Source organism: Lynx canadensis, chromosome E1 (genome assembly GCF_007474595.2).
Source record: "Lynx canadensis isolate LIC74 chromosome E1, mLynCan4.pri.v2, whole genome shotgun sequence".
NCBI classification, from domain to species: Eukaryota; Metazoa; Chordata; class Mammalia; order Carnivora; family Felidae; genus Lynx; species Lynx canadensis.
This window is the reverse complement of record NC_044316.2, coordinates 1,924,504-1,941,498: the sequence shown is the minus strand read 5'-3', so window position 1 is coordinate 1,941,498 and position 16,995 is coordinate 1,924,504. Positions and strand designations below refer to the sequence as shown.

The window sequence follows — 16,995 nt, the reverse complement described above, 5'->3', positions numbered from 1 at the left end:
GGGCGGACTTCGCTGGGCGCCTCCAGGCTCTCCCGGATCTCCGGCGGAGCGGGAGGCGTGTGAGGCCGAGACGGCCCCCCCAGGAACCCCTCATGATCTATGTAGCTGGGGCGCGGATTATTGTCGGAGCAACGCCTCCGCTTTCTTGGTCACCCCCCCCGGCCCAGGCTGGAATGGGAGGACCCAGCGCGCCACGTGACCGAATACTGCGCGTCACGTGACGAGGAAGCAGCGCAGCGGCGCCCGGGGAAGGAGTAGCTCTGGCGGAGCTTCTGGTAACCGTGGCGTCGGGCTCTGAGGCGCGCAGGATTGGAGCTACTCGAATTTTCCCCCTCAGATACGCTAGTTGCGGGTGGTGTCCCGTGATGGGGGGCATGGTAAGTGACACATAGGGATTTACACCGAGAAAGACCGCCTCTATCTCCTTTTTTCTCATCCCTGCCTTTAAAAATAGATACTCTGACACGATGAAAGCAGATGGGAGCCCCTTCCCGAGGCCAAGCGTGCAGTCGTGGCCAGGAGGCTTCAGAATTGAAGGCTCTTAGCATCGGGAATCCTTAAGTCACGTTTTGTTACCAAACGCAGAATACTGAATAGTTCTGGATGCCCAAACCCAGGAGAAATGCGGGGCGTTAGGAAAAGTCTCGGGAAAACAGACTCCGTGAACATGCTGTGTGTGTAGGGGGAGTGGTCTTGCTAAATGTATTTGGAGAAAGGAGTAAGTACACCAGAGTGATGCCACTTTGCTTCCCTGCTGCGTGCGAACCACGGAAAGTGATCATAGGCTCCTTGAATAAGGTGTAGGGCACAAGACTTTAACAATGGGAATCGATCACCCACTCCGAGGAGAAAGCTTGTCTACTTCACTGGCGAGGGGCAGGTTTGTGAGAATTGTTTAGGGAGCTAGGGTGTTTGGAGAACACCGTTTTCCACTGAGCCCGTTGTACCCATTCTAGTGAGGGCAGTGATCCACCGCATAATCGAGAGGGGCTATTTTGATCCCGAGACCCCAAGGGCTCTTAGCATCGGGAATCCTTAAGTCACGTTTTGTTACCAAACGCGAAGAAACACTGTGTCCGTGATTAGAACAACTTTGTGGTACTTTTCCCCCCATTTATTTAATGCATATCATTCTGAAACAGGTTGTGAGAAAGAACTTGAATCCTGGGAAACACAGACCCTGGGATACCAAAGGAGCTGGCAAAGTGGCCTTGGGACATGAATTTCATGCCTCCCATGCTTGAGACTGGTGGAGGTGTTGGTGGTGGTGGTGGGGGGGGAAGCCATCAAGGCACGCGGGTGTTTATTTTGCCCAGGAGCATCATTGTTACTCAAGGGCTTTTGGGGTAGGTGTACAAATAGGGGGAACAGGGTGGAGGGGGCGTTGCCAAAAAACAGAGGCAGGAAGATTTAAGTTGGCCACTCCACAGGAAGTCTAGCTCCCGGGAAAGGAGAATTAGTTGAGGTAGTTGATTTATCCAAGAAACCTCCGAGAGGTTCTCTGGAACCGTTTTTGCAGAGTCGGGGCAGTGCCTCAGGCTAGCGCAGAGCAGCCCCAGGCAGGTCCCCCCACTGCGGGTTAAATCGAGCCCACGGTCTGTGCGGGTCCATCCAGCAAAACACCAGGTTTTCTTGCATTTCTAAATGGTTGACTAAGCCAAAAGAAGAAGACCGTTTTGTGACACTTTGAAGTTCATATTTCACGGCTCATAAGTACAGTTTTACAGGAGCACAGTGACACCTCATTCCAGTGACCTATCGTCTGTGGCTGCTTTTGTGCCGTTTCGGGACCGTTAAGTGGTTGTGACAGAGACCGCGTGGCCTGCAAAGCCTGAGACATTTATTGCTGGCCCTTTACAGAAAAGGTTTGCGGCCCCCCCGGACTGGTGGGATACTGACGTGGGGGCTTTAGTTGGGGGGAGAGAGTAGAGCTTTAGCAGCAGAGACTGGACTCCTGGAAATTCCAGATGAAGCATCGGCACTAGCGCGGATCTGAAGGCCTCCAGGCGGGGGCGCCCTAGAGCTCAGATGGTAACACTGTTCTCTATGCGGCTGGGCCTCAGGTAGTCGTAGGGCAGGTCCACTTGTGCATTCCGGGCTGTGATCTCTCTTTCTAAGTTTTCCAGATCTGTTTGGAATTGGCTTAGTACAGCCTTGGCCTTGGGGCTTGAGAAATACTTTTCTTTGTGGTGCCCCAGAGGTACCTGGGAAAGAACAAAGCGTCGGTCAGTTTCTAGTCCAAAGGCAGAAGCATGCAGACCCTCACTCTCATGTCTCCCTTCTGACTTTTCCCAGAGTCCTGTCTCACCATGTCTGGCTGGCGGCGACCCAGGTGCCACGTGATGGTCATTTGAAGACAGGCCTGTCGGATGTCAGGTAGTGAGCCCATCACTGTGGCCATTTTCACGTCTTCCTTGGTCGTGGGTGGGGGCATCCGCATGGTGCACGGGGCGTTAGGGACCCAGGCGTACCAGTCCAGCTGGGGGAAGAAACTGCAAGCCTAGGGTCCTGGTACTTCTGCTTGGAACCCCCGTCTTTCCCTTGGGAATCCCAAGGTCCGACACTTGCCTTCGGGGACCCGGGCTGCCGGCTGTCATACCTGGCCCTGGTTGATGGCCCCGTGCTGGGCAGTGCAAGTGAAGACGCACATCGTAAGGAAATGACAGAGCTGACTCTGGGACTGGAAGGAGGCAGGGAAACCTGGGCAGAGAGGAAGGGGGTTTGGAGGCTACGGCCGGAGAGGAGAGACCTGAAGGCTGACGTCTTGGGATGTCTGCACCGCTCGGGGTTGAACTGCACAGGTCCGCTTATGTGTGGGTTATTTACTGTACGGTATTACAAATGTATGCTCCTTACGGTTTTCTTGACGTTTTCTTTTCCCTAGCTCGCTTTATCGTCAGAATACCGCATATGATAACATAGAACACACAAAATACATGCTAATTGACTGTTTATGTTACTGGTAAAGCTTCCGGTCAACGGTAGGCTCTTGGTAGTGAAGTTTTGGGGGGAGTCAGAAAGTAGATGCGGATTTGTAACTGCTGGGTGTGTGGGGGAGGGTCGGTGCCCTCACCCCTGCGTTATTTAAGGGTCACCTGTGTTTTGGCATTGATGGGTATTTGTTCCTTTATTCAAGTATATTTGCATTAGATGTGAGTTTCAATTCAGGTTCAAGCAATAATATTTGGGTGCCTTAGACCAATGACTTAATCTCTCTGAACCCCGGTTTCTTCACCTGTAAAGTGTGGATGCCACCTGCCTTATAAAAGAGAAAATGCATTGAAGTCACCTAATACATTATAAATTCTCAATAAATAATAATTATTATTACGGAAGGGTTGGGGGTGAACAGCTCTGACTGATAGAATATCTTCTGCCTCAAAAAGGGGTTAAGAATTTAGGGATGTTTCCTCCTACTCTGGAACAAGGGCATTATAAGTGTCTGAGTTACAAGGTGAGGATTACGAGAAGTCCCGTGTTTGTGGTGTCATGGCCAAGAGAGGGTTTCCACAAAGGTTGTCTCGGGCCACTGGTTTTACAGTGGAGGTGGGGACTCAGAGACCCAATTATCCTGTTAAGGGGAACATATAATCACTCCCCTTCTGTAGATTAAAAAAAAAAAATCAAAGACCAGAGAGATTAACCTGCTGGGCAGGATCCCATCTTTGGGAAAAGGCAGAGGCTGACCTTGAACTCCGGGTCCTGACTGCTTTTCTCAAGCTGTTTTTAATTTTAGCACATTTCCTCTAGAAAGGCTATCGGGAAAATTAGGCAAAGAGCACCATGAGAACCGGGGTGGGGGTGGGGGGGAGAGGGGAAAAGAGAGAATGAGAGGCAGTCGGTGGAGATTAAAGCTGCCATATGAGTGTTTATTTTTATCTTCCAGATGTAGATGGTGGTTGGGAGGAGATGGTTAGGGAGAGGAAGAAGGGTTTTCTGGGACTGAGGTGTACCAGGGAAAGTTTGCCCCGGAAGGGGGAGTGTAGGCATTGGTTTATCGCCCACTGTACCCCCAGGGCCTGGCCAGAGCGGCTCCCCGGACGCAGGATGCCCGAAGGATGATTTCAAGCGGTCCCTGCTGGCCCGTGTGTGCTGGAGAGGGAGGATGGACCCGCCAAAGGCTGAGAAAAGCTGTGTCTTCCCCAGAGGTTAAAGCGCAGGTGGGGGTGCCAACGGCGGAGGCTAGATCTCGGCCGAGGGGAAGGGAGGCCCGATTGGCCTCGGAACCGGGACCCCGAGGGGCAGTGCATGGAGTTCAGGTCTGTGCCAAGGCGCGGACGGTGCTGAGTGTGCCCCAGATGTGACCGTGCACCGTGGGCGTGTGCAGTACGCCCAGAGCGTGTGCACAGAAGCAGGAGGAGAAGGCGGGGAAGCTGAGTGCCGGACCCCGGGCCTCGGTGAAAAACTCACCCCGTTTGTATCGCATGTAGGAAAATAACCACGAGGAGAGCACGGGAGCCCCAGCGGGACCCGGGCACGTCCCACCCTGGCTGTGGTCCTGGTCTTATCGGGCCCCCGTGCTGTGGCGGATTAGGGGCATCTGTGACTCGGGCTAGGGGATGGCAGTAAAGATTGATGGCCAGGGTCTCTGCGGAGGACAGTCCCTGGGTATCTGGAATTATCTTCAGTTCGGAACGGGATTCCGAAGCTTCATGCGTGGCTGGAGAGGGGGGTGTGGTGAGGGGTTGGGGCCTGAACCCAGAGGGGCAGGACCGAGATGGGGCTCCTGTCTCTGGGGAGGGTCCTACCTCGGTCCTGGGCCTGGCACAGCCCCACCTCGGTGATCTCCCGGCACCAGGCCTGCAGCTCAGGGTCCCCTCTCACGACGTCGTCCCTGTGGTAGAAAAGGCGGACGATGCCCTGCACGTACCTGCCCAGAGGAGAAGGGGCTGAGCTCCTTGAGGGGAGAAGGCGCCAGCCTCTGACCTCTACTCCCTTCCTGCGGCCTCTGCCCAGCTGACGCTCACTGTTTGTGGGGACAGGTCTTACCGGCGTTGTCTTGGGGGACGTTCCCTAGCTCTTTCCAAACGCTAGTTTAGAAAGGAAGGAAACGTGTGCCATTAGTTTTAAGAGTTCTGGACTCGTAGGGCACCTGGGTGCTCAGTCGGTTGAGCATCCAACTTCGGCTCGGGTCATGATCTCACGGTTCATGGGTTCGAGCCCCGCGTCGGGCTCTGTGCTGACAGCTCCGTGCCTGGAGCCTCCTTCAGATTCTGTGTCTCCCTCTCTCTCTGCCCCTCCCCCTCTCCCACTCTTGCTCTGGCTCTGTCTCTCAAAAATACAAATAAACGTTAAAACAAATAAATATATAAACAAACGGGGAAAAAAAAAAAGAATTCTGGACCCGCGGCTGAAAAAGGCATTCTTCTGACAGAATCCCTGACTCCGCCAGACCCCGTGCTTTACCTGCCCACCCTTCCTGCACGTCCGCTGCCTCCTGACTCTTCCTGTCTCCCCAGGACTGAGCTCCTGCGCCTCCTGTCTGGACCTTCCAAAGTCGGGCGCTTAACCGACTGAGCCCCCCAGGCGCCCCTGGACCTTCTAGGTTTCGTGTGGGAGTTTTGTCCCATGCTGACCTCAGGTCAGAGCCCCGCTGGCCCCCTCCCCGAAGCCCCTGCATTTCCCAGCCGCCACTCTCACCCACCGGGCAATGATCTCCCAGAGCCGTAGGGCGTCGTGGGCGTAGAGGGCACTTGGGATTCCCAGCAGGCCCCGCGCAGCCAGGTCGTCAGGAGGACAGAGGGAGCTGTAGGTCAGCTGGGCCATGGCCCGACGGAGCAAGTGCACGTGGCCCCCTCCGCCAGTGCTCACCGCCTGCGACAAGAGAGAAGAGAGGCCTTGAGGGAAAAGACCGAGCACGGTGTGCAGGGGCTCGGAGGTGGGGTTCCACATTTAAAGACACGAGCTTAGAGGGACAGGCGCGTGGGTTTAGGGCCAGGACACTCCCACCGTCTGGGATCCTGAAAGTGGCGGGAGGTCACGGAATGCTGGGTGATGAGCCCCACCCCGTGGCCCGTCACCTCCTTACCTTATCAAATATTCCTCCTTCCGAGATGAGCTGGGATCTGGCCCGGGTGTTGATTTCCAAGGTATAGCGGATGTGCGGGATCAAGAGCTGGGGTGGAGGGGGGTGGGGGGTTAGGGAGGCCACGCTGGGGTCTCTCCTCCTGGGGTGTGGCGCCAGGCCTGGTGGCCCTCTCCCCCCTGGACGCTTTCCTCCCTGGTGCTGCGGGGACAGGCCTGTCTGTGCGTCCCTGAGCACTCGCTCTCGTGCCCTCTGCTGCCCCGGGAGTCAGGCTGCGGCTGCGGCTGTTACCACTGCTCTTCGTTACTCCCGCCTTGAGTGTACGTGTCCTTTTTATTTTCTTTTATATCTCTATCGTGCACATACTCCTAGCTTAAGTTAGCCTCTCTGCTCGTTTGCAGAGCCACGCCCCCATCTGGCGCTGCAGTCCAGGGGAGGCGCCTTTGGGGGGGGGGTTTGTGAGTCGTGGGAGGGGCCATACTGAGCTGCCTGCTTACACTGGTGGGGGGGGGGGCGTCGTCACATCTGCCCCAGCCCCAGGTTGGCGGTTAGGCCCCTCTAATCTTAATAGCTTTAAGAAACTGCTTTTTATTAGGCATGAAAAAGGCCGTCTGACCCCCACACGCGTTTCTTTGATCTCAGACTGTTTTGTGTTACTTCGGCCCAGGTCACGTGCAGGTTTCCTGCAGTGTGGGGTTCATCTGCGCTGTAGAGGCTGCACGCGGGGAATGACCCCGGTGATCCCTGAGTGTCCTAGAAAGCCCCAAGTCCACAGGGGGAGAGAAGATCCCCGAGGGCCAACAACCCTCCTAACAGCCACCATAATCACAAGAGCGAATGTGCTTTGTGGCTCTCAGCCTGTGGCACGCCGTGGCGTTACCCCTCACAAACCCACAGCGGAGCTCCCGTCATCCCCGCTTGGAGCCAAGGACCCTGAGCGCGCATCCGGGAGGTGCCAAGGTCAGGATTCCAGTCTGTCCCCGCGTCCAGATCCAGAGGCTGCGGGAGGAATCTTTGTGACGTTAGCAGCTTCGCTCTCCCGTGGGGCTGACGTGCCTCGGGGCAGCGTAGTGATGAGCGGGGCGAGGCGGGGACAGGGCTGCGCTGGTGACGGGGGGGGGGGGGGGGGGGGGGGGGGGGGGGGGGGGGGGTCGCCAGCGTGAACAGAGGCCTAACCCACTCCAGAAGGGCGGAAGACGGCGACGCGGGGGCGTCACGAGACCGGCAAGATCTGAGACTCGATTGCGCACGCTGGTGTCCCTCTTGTCTGTGTTGTCCCGGACTCGCGGGGGCCGCGGCCGCGCCCGCCCAGGCTTGGGGGCGGGGTGGGAGCCCCCAGCTGAAGCCCCACGGCGGGGACTCACGTGCCAACCTGCCGACGCTTCGGCGCCCCGTATTTAAAACTGGACACCCCGTCTTTGCTTCCAGACCGGCTCTTCTCCTGACCTTGCCGTTGCTGACAACCAGCCTCGTTCAGAAGCTGGTATCAGCTTTGTCCCTCCCCGCCATGTCCCTGTACCTAAAGTGCCATCAAGACGTTGAGAACATTTTTAAGCAAGCACGAGGCTTACTTTGCTGCCTTCTGCCTAGCCATGGAGCCTGAACTCGCTGTTGTATAAAATTTCACCACCTTCTAGGGCGTTCCCCCCACCTTGTGGGCTCCCAGGTGTCGTGGGAGCGTGGACCTCCAGCCTGTCTCCAGTCGCCCACCCGGGATCACTGCGGCCGTTGTCCCCTCCCTCCACGAAGTCTCTGACTTCTTTTCGCTTTTCATTCACGCCCCCACCTTGCCAGCGCGTGTCTCTGTGTGCCGGTCCTGGGCAGGTACAGGTAGCCTGCTGGGGCGTTCTCCCGGCCTTTTGATCTGTTCTGACTCAGCACGCTCTTCGGTCGCAGCAGAACATTCCCCGGGAGTTCCGTGGTGCTCATAGGCTGTCTCTGGTGACGTCAAATTCCGGGCCCAGTTACTGTTCTCCCGGGTGGCTCTCTGGGGCGTCACTTGCCTTCCTGGCCGAACAGTGACTCTCCAAAGGCAGGGACAAGGCTGCTGTCTTACTAACAACATTCCAGCTGTACTCCAGGCTCATTGCTACATCGTCAGCTCCCTGAGAATTTCAGAGCGTTCCCGAAGAAACGTTAAGTGACTTGACGTCATTAACACACGGGTTTCAGGCTGTACAGTCTTGCTCCTCGTCTCCCCGCTTTCGTTCACAAACCGATGTAAACGTTTTTGCGTTCCTGCGGCGCCACTTGGCATTGGGCTGTCTCCTCTCTCTGGGGTTGTGAACTGGGGCACGGAGGGGAGAGGACGTACCTTGAAGACGGGGTGCAGCCCTGGGAGGCACCTCATGGTGGCCACGGCGATGACCTCGGCCACCAGGTGAGTGTTGAGCAGATGATACTGGAGCTGGTGCAGTTGGAAATCGGAATTGCGGACCCAGATCTTTGCCAGGAGCCAGGCGAGCGGGGGATCCGAGGGCAGGAACAGCGGGGGCGCGGGGCAGCTGGGGCTGGGGGGCTGGATCTGCAAGAAGGAAATCAGACAGTTACTGAACTTCCGCCTGCTGTGTGGCATTCTGCTCGGCTCCGGGGGCGGCCACGGCCAAGTACGGAAGGTGTTGCTCCCTGCAGGTTAGGGTCTAGGAGGAAGACCAAGGCCCCCTCCTACCCTGCCTCCCACCTGCGCTGCGCACCGGTGCCCAGATGGTGGGGCGAATGCAGGAGCGTCAGAAGCAGGGGGCCCAGCAAGCCTGGGCCCGAGCAAGGGTGGGCAATGGGAAGGAGAAGCTGGGTTTGTGAGACGGTGGGCAGGACTCGGTGACGGACCGGACCGTCGAGAACCGTGGGAGAAAGGGACTCGCGAGACAATGGGTGTTGAGTCAGGGGCCCCGGAGAGAGGAGAGGTCTCTCAGAGTGTGGCCCCCAAACCAGCAGCGGCTTTGGAACTTGTTAGAAATGCAGATTCCCACTTCCTACCCCCAGACCTACTGGACCCGAACGTCTGGTGGGGGGACCCGGCCACCTGTGTTTGAACAGGCCCTCCCGTGACTGTGATGCCCACAGAAGTTTGAGAACCACCGGGTACAGGGTAAGAATCCAGAAGGCCAGTATGGCTCTCGAACAGAACGGGAACTTCCAGTTGGGTGAGCCAGCAAGCCAAGAGTGACAGGCGGACCGGCCGCTCTGAGTGAGGTGGGGGTGAGGGACAAAGAAGCTGGGAGCAGAGGTCGGGCGGACAGAGCCGTGTGGGGAGGGGGTGCCCAGGGCGCCTCACCTGGATGACCACGGGCAGCAGCTTCCCCTCGGGCCGCATCTGGAGCATGACGAGGGGGGCGGCCAGGTACTGCTTCTCTCCTCGGATCACGTTGGCCGGGATTCCGTCCAGCAGGCTGAAGTCAGCCTCAAACAGGGAACCGCTCTGCGGGGAGGAGGAGGGACGCGCCCGAGGTTACGGTCGACGGTGCACCCCTGGGGGCCCAGGCAGAGGCCAGGCGACGGCCTCGATCTAGCTTCTTGCCATCATCCTGTGTCGGCACCAGAGCCCCGCTGGCAGGCCCGGAGCGTCTGGTCCCACCCCGTCAGGTTCGCTGAGCCGAGAAACGGAGCGTCACGTGCGGTTAGCGGATCTGGGCTCAGAGCCGGGCCCGCGTCCGGCCCGGTCTGTGTTACGGGTACCGGAAGCTGTCCTTTTGCCAGGCTGGCCGGTCCCCTTCGCCGTCACCCCTCGGTGCTCTGCTCCCTGTGTTTGGTCCCCACTAGCTTGGCAAACGCTCTTTCGCTTCCCGTCCAAATGTCTCCTTTTCGTCCGAGCGCCGCACAGAGGGCCCCTGGCCACGGCCGCCGCCGAATCCAGCCGGCACGTGCGCACACCCGCACGGCCCTTCCAGACCCTGCTCTCCTCCAGGCAGCCTCCCCAGGTCTCGCCCACTGGCGGTGCCTTCTTCACCTTCGTCCCTGCCCGCGGTGCCGTTGTCGGGGAGTATGACGTCAGCCAGGGAACGTCATCGTCCCTGCTAACGTCTCCGGCCCCGCCGGGGCCCTGGGAATTCGTCCGGTTTCCCCTCCGTGCCGGGAGCTCCTCGCGGCACCCGTCTCCACGCTTTGTCATCCTTAGGCTCTCTGCACGGGGCCCCGCAGCCCGGCACAGTGGGCGACCAGGCCTCCCTTCCCCTGACCCATCTTTGGTCCCTCGCCTTCACCGCTTCCCCCGCCCACACGGCCAAGGAGACCGAGTACCTGGAGTTCTCTCTCCAGCTGGGCCCCTAGCGCCTCGGTCCCCGAGGGCAGCACCAGCCGGGAGGGCAGGGAGGCGGAGCGTCTCAGCACCATGGGGTTGGCGCCGTTGAGGAACTGGTAGCCGAAAAGTTCATCGTCCCGCCAGCAGTGGTGAACCCTCTCTGTGGGGCCAGGGGGAGTGGAGGAGGGGGTATTTGTCACCTCCCGGATGTCCCTCCCTTCCAGGCCCTACCCGGGCGGTTCAGGCACGTGACCACCCTGTCTGCGGCCCCTGGCTCGTCACTCTGGAGGCCTCTGTGACCTGGTCGGCCGACAGGGTCTGAGGAGTCAAGGGGACTATGGGGTGTGAAGGGCGGGTCACCCAGCGGGGCCATCGGGGACGTATCGAGACCTGGGGGAACCACTGACCAGCCAGGTCGCTCTTCTGGCCCCAGAAGATCTGGTCAAAATCCTCCAGGCGGCTCCAGGAGCTCAGGAGGGTGTAAACGCGCTTGAGGACCGTCTCCAGAGCCCTAGGACGGGTGTGGGGACGTGAGCCCAGCCCCTCTTGCGCTGCCGCCGTTGTCCGGTCTCCCCGCCCTGCTCCGCTCTGAGCCCCAGGCTTCCTCACCCTGCCTTCAGTGCCCACTCGAAGTCCAGCCTCTTTTCCTCATGGAACCTCGAGTTTGGAGGCAGATCGTCCTGGCGTTCTGCCGCTATCGTCCGGGGTAACCCTTCCTTCCAGGTGGCCCAGCTGGGAGACAGGAGGGGACTTCAGGGAGGGTGTCTCCGTCAGCGAGAGGGGCGGGGCCCGGGGAGGGGGGGACAGGGCTCACCAGTACAGTCTTCGTCTCTCCTTCAGCTCTTTCTCCCGATGCTTCTGGAACACGTCCAAGGCATTGTCTCCTGCCAGGCGCGCTGGGGAGACACAAAGGTGATTGGCCACACGGTTTTGCGTGGTCCTGGGCTCTCCCCTGCTTGTCCTCGTCTTAGCCACGGTGGTCAGGGCCCGAGGGCCCCGTTCTGCTTTGTCGCTTCTGTCTCTCCCTGTGCCTCATGTGATCAGTCGCCCAGACGAGCGCTTCCCAGACCTGCCGACCTTGCACTCCCCGGGGGCCCTCACCTCTGCGCTCAGCCCTTGCCCTGAGACACAAACGTCATGGTTGTCCCCCATGTTTGTGAGCCTGTCTTTCCCTCCCTGACCCTATTTCATCAATACCGGGGGTTGGATTCATCACCTTAATTAAGCTGATAAAATCTGAATCACTCGTGTGACCGCACCTCTTTCTACCACGTATCAGCTTGGCTCAGTTTCACACGTCTGCACCCTCACCTGTCACACCTGCGGCTGTCTTCAGAAGCCATCGAGGAGCTGCTGGGTTGGCCTTCTTTCCCTCACTTCACCTTTCTTAGCCTCAGAGGCACAGTCTGTCTGTGTTGACGGGTTCCAGCTCTTCTCTGTGCCCGCACTCACCTGTGTCGGAGCCCCCTCTCAGGCGCCCATCCTTACCGTCCTTGTCCGTGTTGGTCTCAGGACTCGTCTGGAACAGTGACCAATCCGAACTGCCTCCTCCTCCGGCCCGCTGTCGGGGTGCGCCCTGTCCCTCCCAGGGGTCTGCGTGCTTTCTCGGCCTGGTTCGTGGTCTTCCCCGAGCGGTCCCCTGCTGCGCATGCTGTCCTGACTGTCGCTGCCCTCACTTGTCCAGCCACACAGAGACCTGCCTTCCACTCTTTTCCATCAGTGCTGCAGCCCCCAGGCCCCTTCCCCTCATTGGAAGAGGGCTCTCCAGATCCTTCTTCCCCTCCAGTCGCCTTACTCTGTGTGTCACTTGGGGACTGAGAACTTTTCCCTGATCCTTGCCTTTTCCCTACCTCATCTGCCGAGCACCCACTGTTTTCAAGCCCCTCCTGGGGACCCCCGAGGTCCCCAGTGTCCATACCGCTTCCCCGCCCCCCACCCCTCACCGGTGCCCTCGGGCAGGCTCAGCACGTCCTGGCCTTGCAGCCAGCGGTAGCAGGGGAAGAAGGTGGCCTCCTCGCAGGCTCCGGGGCCGCGCACGGTGATGCAGTCGCAGAACCAAGCGTCGTCCACCAGCGAGTGGTGTTTGCGCAGCTTCACGAACTGCAGGGGCCCCAGGTCCTTGGGGACGTCGCGCTCGAACTCCTCCTCCTGCGGGGGCCACAGTCCGCGACACTTAGGAGCAGGGGCCCGGGGAGAGGCCGTCTTCGTGGGGGTCGGGGGCGCCTTTGCGGAGCCCCCGCTGCCCAAGGCCTCCAGAGACGGCAGCCCTTGTTCCCCTCTCCGGACACCTGCGCGGCGCGGGCCCGGGAGGACGAGGGCGCGCGGGGCACGGCCCGCGGGGTCAGCGATCAGTGACTGAGCGTCGTCGCCCACATGGGCCCAGCCCTGAGCTGTCACCGCGCCCGCCCTCGGAGCAGCCTCTGGCGGGACCTCCGATCCCGCATTGACACCGGCTCTGGGGTCACTTGGGGAAGCCCAGTGGGGAGGCTGCGAGGACCGGAGGGAGAAGGGACTTGAGCCCGGCCCGGGCTCCGGCTCCTGTCTCCGCCGGCGCGACCTCGCCGTCGCTCGCCGCCCGCGTCCCCGCCGCCCGCGTCCCCGCCGCCCGCGTCCCCGCCGCCCTCCCGCCGCGAGCCCAGGCCCGGCCAAAGTCGGGGTCCCCGCTCGGGGCGTCTGACCTGGCCCCGCGCCGGCCGCAGCCGCAGCTCCAGCCGTGCCTCCCCGCGCGCCCCGACCAGCCACAGCTGCACGCGGTTGTGCGACCCGGAGAAGAGCCAGGCGCCGGTGGCCACGCCGATGCGGTAGCGGCCCATGGCGGTCCCGCCGCAGCTCGGGCTCCGGGGCCTGCGCGTCGGGATCGCCCGGGGCCGCCGGCGGCTGTCGGGGCGCCTCCGGCCCGTCGCGGGCCTTTAAAGAGGGGCCTGCGTCCCCGCCCCCTCGCAACTCTCGGGCGCTCCCCAGTCCCCGCCCCAGGCGAGCCCGAACCTGTGCGCGGAGGAGACGGCTGGGGGGGGGGGGGCTGCGGGAAGATAAAGGGGGCCCGGTGGGCGGGGCCGAGAGGCTGGAGGCGCCCGCCGCACCGGCCAGGGGGGGAGGGGTGGGGCTGGGGCCGCAGGGTCGGGGGCTGCAAGGATGAGGCTCCAGGCCTTCGGGAAAGTGGGGAGGAAGAGGGGGTGAGGGGGTCTCGGCCTCCCTGGGCTGGCACCTGGGGAAGGCTGGCTGGGGGGGGGCCGCGCTGGCCTCCGGTAGAAGGACCCCGGCGGGCCCGCGGCGCCTGGTTTCTACCGCGTTGGAGCCCGGCCCTGCGAGAAATGACCAGGAGTTAGTTCCCTAGAACCTGGAAAAGTGACAGGTCAAAGGCTGGTCCCCCTCCTTCCCGGGGCCGTTTTCACACGTCCTGGCTGCAGGACCCGGGGACACCAGAAACAGAGGCCTCACCGAGGCAGGGCGGCGCAAACTCCTGGCATCCACCCTTCGGAGTGCGTGCAGATGTTAGGGTCGCAGGTGTTAGGGTGCAGCGTGGAGTCGGGCGGGCAGTTCCCGTGACCTTGGTCCTTTCCGGTGAACGGAGTCCCTTAGCCTTCAGTATGTAACAGGTTAATTTTTGTCTTCACGTCACTGACCCTGATGCCTTCTTCCCTTAACCAGAATTGTTCTCTTCTCAAACCTTCTATGTAAGTGGCTTTTGTTAGGCATTAAGTTCCCCTTTTGTCCTCTTCCCTGCTGTCCTTATCTTTCCTCCTCCCCCCAGCAATTTCCTGAGTGGCTCTCCTGGCTCTCGGGGCAGGAAACTAGGGAACAGCGGTGGGGCCCGTGCTGCTTAGGGACTCTGTAGACCCCAGGACTGGGGCTTTGTCATCCAGGAATCCGAAGACGCCTCCCGCAGGTCCCTGCCTAGACCTGGCTCCGGGTCACTTATAAGCGTTTGGCCCCCAGGGTGTATGTCTGGTGGCCTGGGCCAGAGCAAAGTAAGTCTGCTTTCTTGCGCCTGACCCTCAAAAATGATTTGGTCTGTTGGTTATTGGGGGTAAGAGGGCTTCTAGACCCGCAGAACAGCCTCCAAACTGCACGGAAGTGTCTGATCTGCACTGGGCGTCGTCCTCCCTCGTATTTTCGAGACTCCTCTCCACCTGTGTCCTCTGTGCTCAGCACCGTCCGTCTGCCATTCGCAGGCTCCCGGTTCCTCCAGTTTGGGGGACCGCCCCGCTCTGTAATACCCAAATAAAATGGCTCGCGTTCCCAGCCTGTGTAGTGGCTGGCTCTGACCTTTTCCACACACACCCCCTTCAAAGGTCGCTTTTGCCTATAAAAGAATTTGTCTCATACCTACTTCCCAAGTCAGTCCACACTTGAACCTGCTTCTCTGCCCCTTTGTGACGCCCCTTCTGCCCTGTCTGGTGCATTGCAAAGTCACGTGGCAGAGGGGGAAGTAAATATTTAAGAATAGGCCCAAGTAGAGCATATGTTACATGAGTTTATACGTTTAAAACACTTAGACGATGCCAATGTGTGTTATCTGCTACCATTCTGTTATTTACAGACTGGAAACAATTCCCAGTTGAATGTTGTCCGCATCACTCCTGGACATTCCTCTGCCCTTCCCTGCCCTGTTTTCCGTGTCCCTCCAAAGACCCCAGTTTCCCATGAGGGGGTCTTACTCCTCTAGGCCCTTCCTCTCACTTCCTTTCTTTTTCCTTTTTTAAGCATGTGGGTTATGTTGGGGAAATATAGTTAAAAACCCAAATTCCCAACCCAGGAGAACCCCTCCACAAAGATTGCAGAGAAAGAAACAGTTTTATTATTTAAAAAAGTCTTTTTGTTAAATGTTTATTTATTTCTGAGAGACACAGAGAGACAGGGCATGAGCAGGGGAGGGGCAGAGAGAGAGAGAGACAGAATCCAAAGCAGGCTCCAGGCTCCAGGCTGTCGGCACAGAGCCCGACGCGGGGCTCGAACTCACTGACCGCGAGATCATGACCCGAGCCGAAGTCGGACGCTCAACCGACTGAGCCACCCAGGCGCCCCGAATATTTATTTGTTTTTGAAAGAGATAGAGCACCAGTGGGGGGAGAGGCAGAGAGGAGGAGACAGAGAATCCAAAGCAGGCCCCAGGCTCGGAGCCATCAGCACAGAGCCCGATGCGGGGCTCGAACTCACAGACCGCGAGATCATGACCTGAGCCGAAGTCGGACGCTCAACCGACGGAGCCCCCCGGGCGCCCCCGAACAGTTTTGTCATTGACTACGCTTTAAACCAGAACGTGACACGTCTCACAGGCAATCTGCTAAGAGACTCACGGACAGAAGGAAATGGTCCCTTTCATACAGCCACACACACACAAGTATGATCTCAAGTTAAGAGTAACCGGTCCTCAAGTAAAAGGCTTGGCGGCACCCTTTGTCACGCCCCATTCATCCCAAGTCCCCCTGGTAACTGATGGCGGTCTGTGTTCCTGCCAGGCCTCGTCGTGAGGAAAGCAGACTTCTTGTATCTTGATGACGGCAGCTGGTTCCGCAAGTTGGAGCACGGAGCGCCCCCCCAGTCGGGCTTCCAGCCTCCCACGGAAGCCAGAAGAGAGGGGCTCCATCTCCTTTGATGTTGGCATTTCAAAGGGGTGGATCCTGGGTCCTTGGGAAAGACATTCTTGGATCTAAAGCTTGTTTAGCTTCTAAGGGGATTTCCATGCATTTTACGGAGATGGAGAAGGAACTTAAAACGAAAGGTTTTCTGACAGAGATGCTCTCAGACCAGGGAACAGTGGAGAAGCCTCTTGTCTTCAACAGGGAGAACTAAGCCTCTTCATTTTTTTATTTTTTTATTTTTTGTCCTTACGATGATCATTTTGTTCTTAGGCCTGTTGCGGGATTGAGTTTGCCTGGCCCTCTGCGGTAGGGAGGCCCTCACCTGCCACACGGGCCCACCGAAGCCGAGCTCCCCCCTCTTCCAGACCCCCAGGCCCTGTTCTCCGGGCCCAGCAGCCGACTCCCACATTGCCACCACCTCCCTTCACAGGGCACGTGAACTCCTTGATCAAAGCCCTCTCACTCTCCCCGGGGGCCTGTGGGGGAGGGGGATGGCCCTTACGTGTTCGAGCCGGAAAGGCTCGTTAAAGTGTTTTTCTAGGGGCGCCCGGGTGGCTCTGTCGGTTCAGGTTAAGCGTCCGTCCGACTTCGGCTCAGGTCATGATCTCACGGTCCGTGAGTTCGAGGCCCAAGTCCAGCTCTGCACTGACAGTGGGCAGCCTGCTTGGGATTCCCTCTCTCCCTCTCTCTCTACCCCTCCCCCCCCCCCAAAATAAATAAACTTTTAAAAAGTGAATTTAAAAAAATAGTGTTTTTCTAAACATAAACGTAAGAATAATTGCATCCCCTCCTATCTCCCGTGCCAATGTGGTTCCGACCACAGCCAGTCTAGAGGATGACCCCCTCGCCCCGGCACTATGAGCGTTTGGGGCCCACTTTGGGCACGGGGCTGTATGAATTTGTCACTGTTCCTTGAGGACAACTTGGACGTACAAACATGGCATTATAAGCTATGTCACTTTAAACCGTCTAAACACGGGACCCGACTTCAGGGTAGAAATGTTGTCATCTGTTTTTCCGATTGGTCACTTGAGGGCTTGCTCGGCCTGCCTGCAGGGGCCCAGCACTTCCCTCTGAGCGCCGTCACTCGATTCTGTCCTTGTTCAGTGGGGTGACCAGGGAAACACTGTCTCGCACGGTCTAAGGGTCAG

The 16,995-nt window shown here is 59.1% G+C and overlaps 1 protein-coding gene and 2 long non-coding RNA genes across 8 annotated transcripts; 2 read left to right on the top strand and 1 right to left on the bottom strand.

The window, feature by feature from the left end:
• The first annotated feature begins 82 nt into the window (after positions 1-82).
• LOC115501401 lies at positions 83-6,107 on the top strand. The gene is made up of 3 exons (XR_003964783.1): positions 83-377; positions 2,296-4,160; positions 5,460-6,107. It is a non-coding gene; the product is annotated as an uncharacterized LOC115501401 (long non-coding RNA).
• On the top strand, positions 388-1,997 carry LOC115501402. The gene is made up of 2 exons (XR_003964784.1): positions 388-1,346; positions 1,728-1,997. It is a non-coding gene; the product is annotated as an uncharacterized LOC115501402 (long non-coding RNA).
• LOC115501396 (polyunsaturated fatty acid lipoxygenase ALOX12) lies at positions 1,824-13,931 on the bottom strand. 6 transcript variants are annotated; one of them, XM_030296454.1, is made up of 15 exons: positions 13,701-13,931; positions 13,468-13,564; positions 12,206-12,410; positions 11,077-11,158; positions 10,872-10,994; positions 10,670-10,773; positions 10,262-10,422; positions 9,300-9,443; positions 8,340-8,549; positions 6,029-6,115; positions 5,645-5,814; positions 4,749-4,870; positions 2,600-2,700; positions 2,309-2,479; positions 1,824-2,204 (listed from the first exon to the last, which is right to left on the bottom strand). In XM_030296454.1, exons 1-15 carry the CDS (start codon positions 13,727-13,729, stop codon positions 2,025-2,027), a joined length of 1,986 nt encoding a protein of 661 aa, XP_030152314.1. In that variant the 5' UTR covers positions 13,730-13,931; the 3' UTR covers positions 1,824-2,024. The 6 variants fall into 6 exon arrangements, with proteins under 6 accessions (XP_030152314.1, XP_030152315.1, XP_030152313.1 ...); XM_030296455.1 differs by lacking the exons at positions 13,468-13,564; positions 13,701-13,931 and adding an exon at positions 12,941-13,162 and having other exon boundaries at positions 4,749-4,834; XM_030296453.1 differs by lacking the exons at positions 13,468-13,564; positions 13,701-13,931 and adding an exon at positions 12,941-13,161.
• Between the last annotated feature and the right edge of the window lie 3,064 nt (positions 13,932-16,995).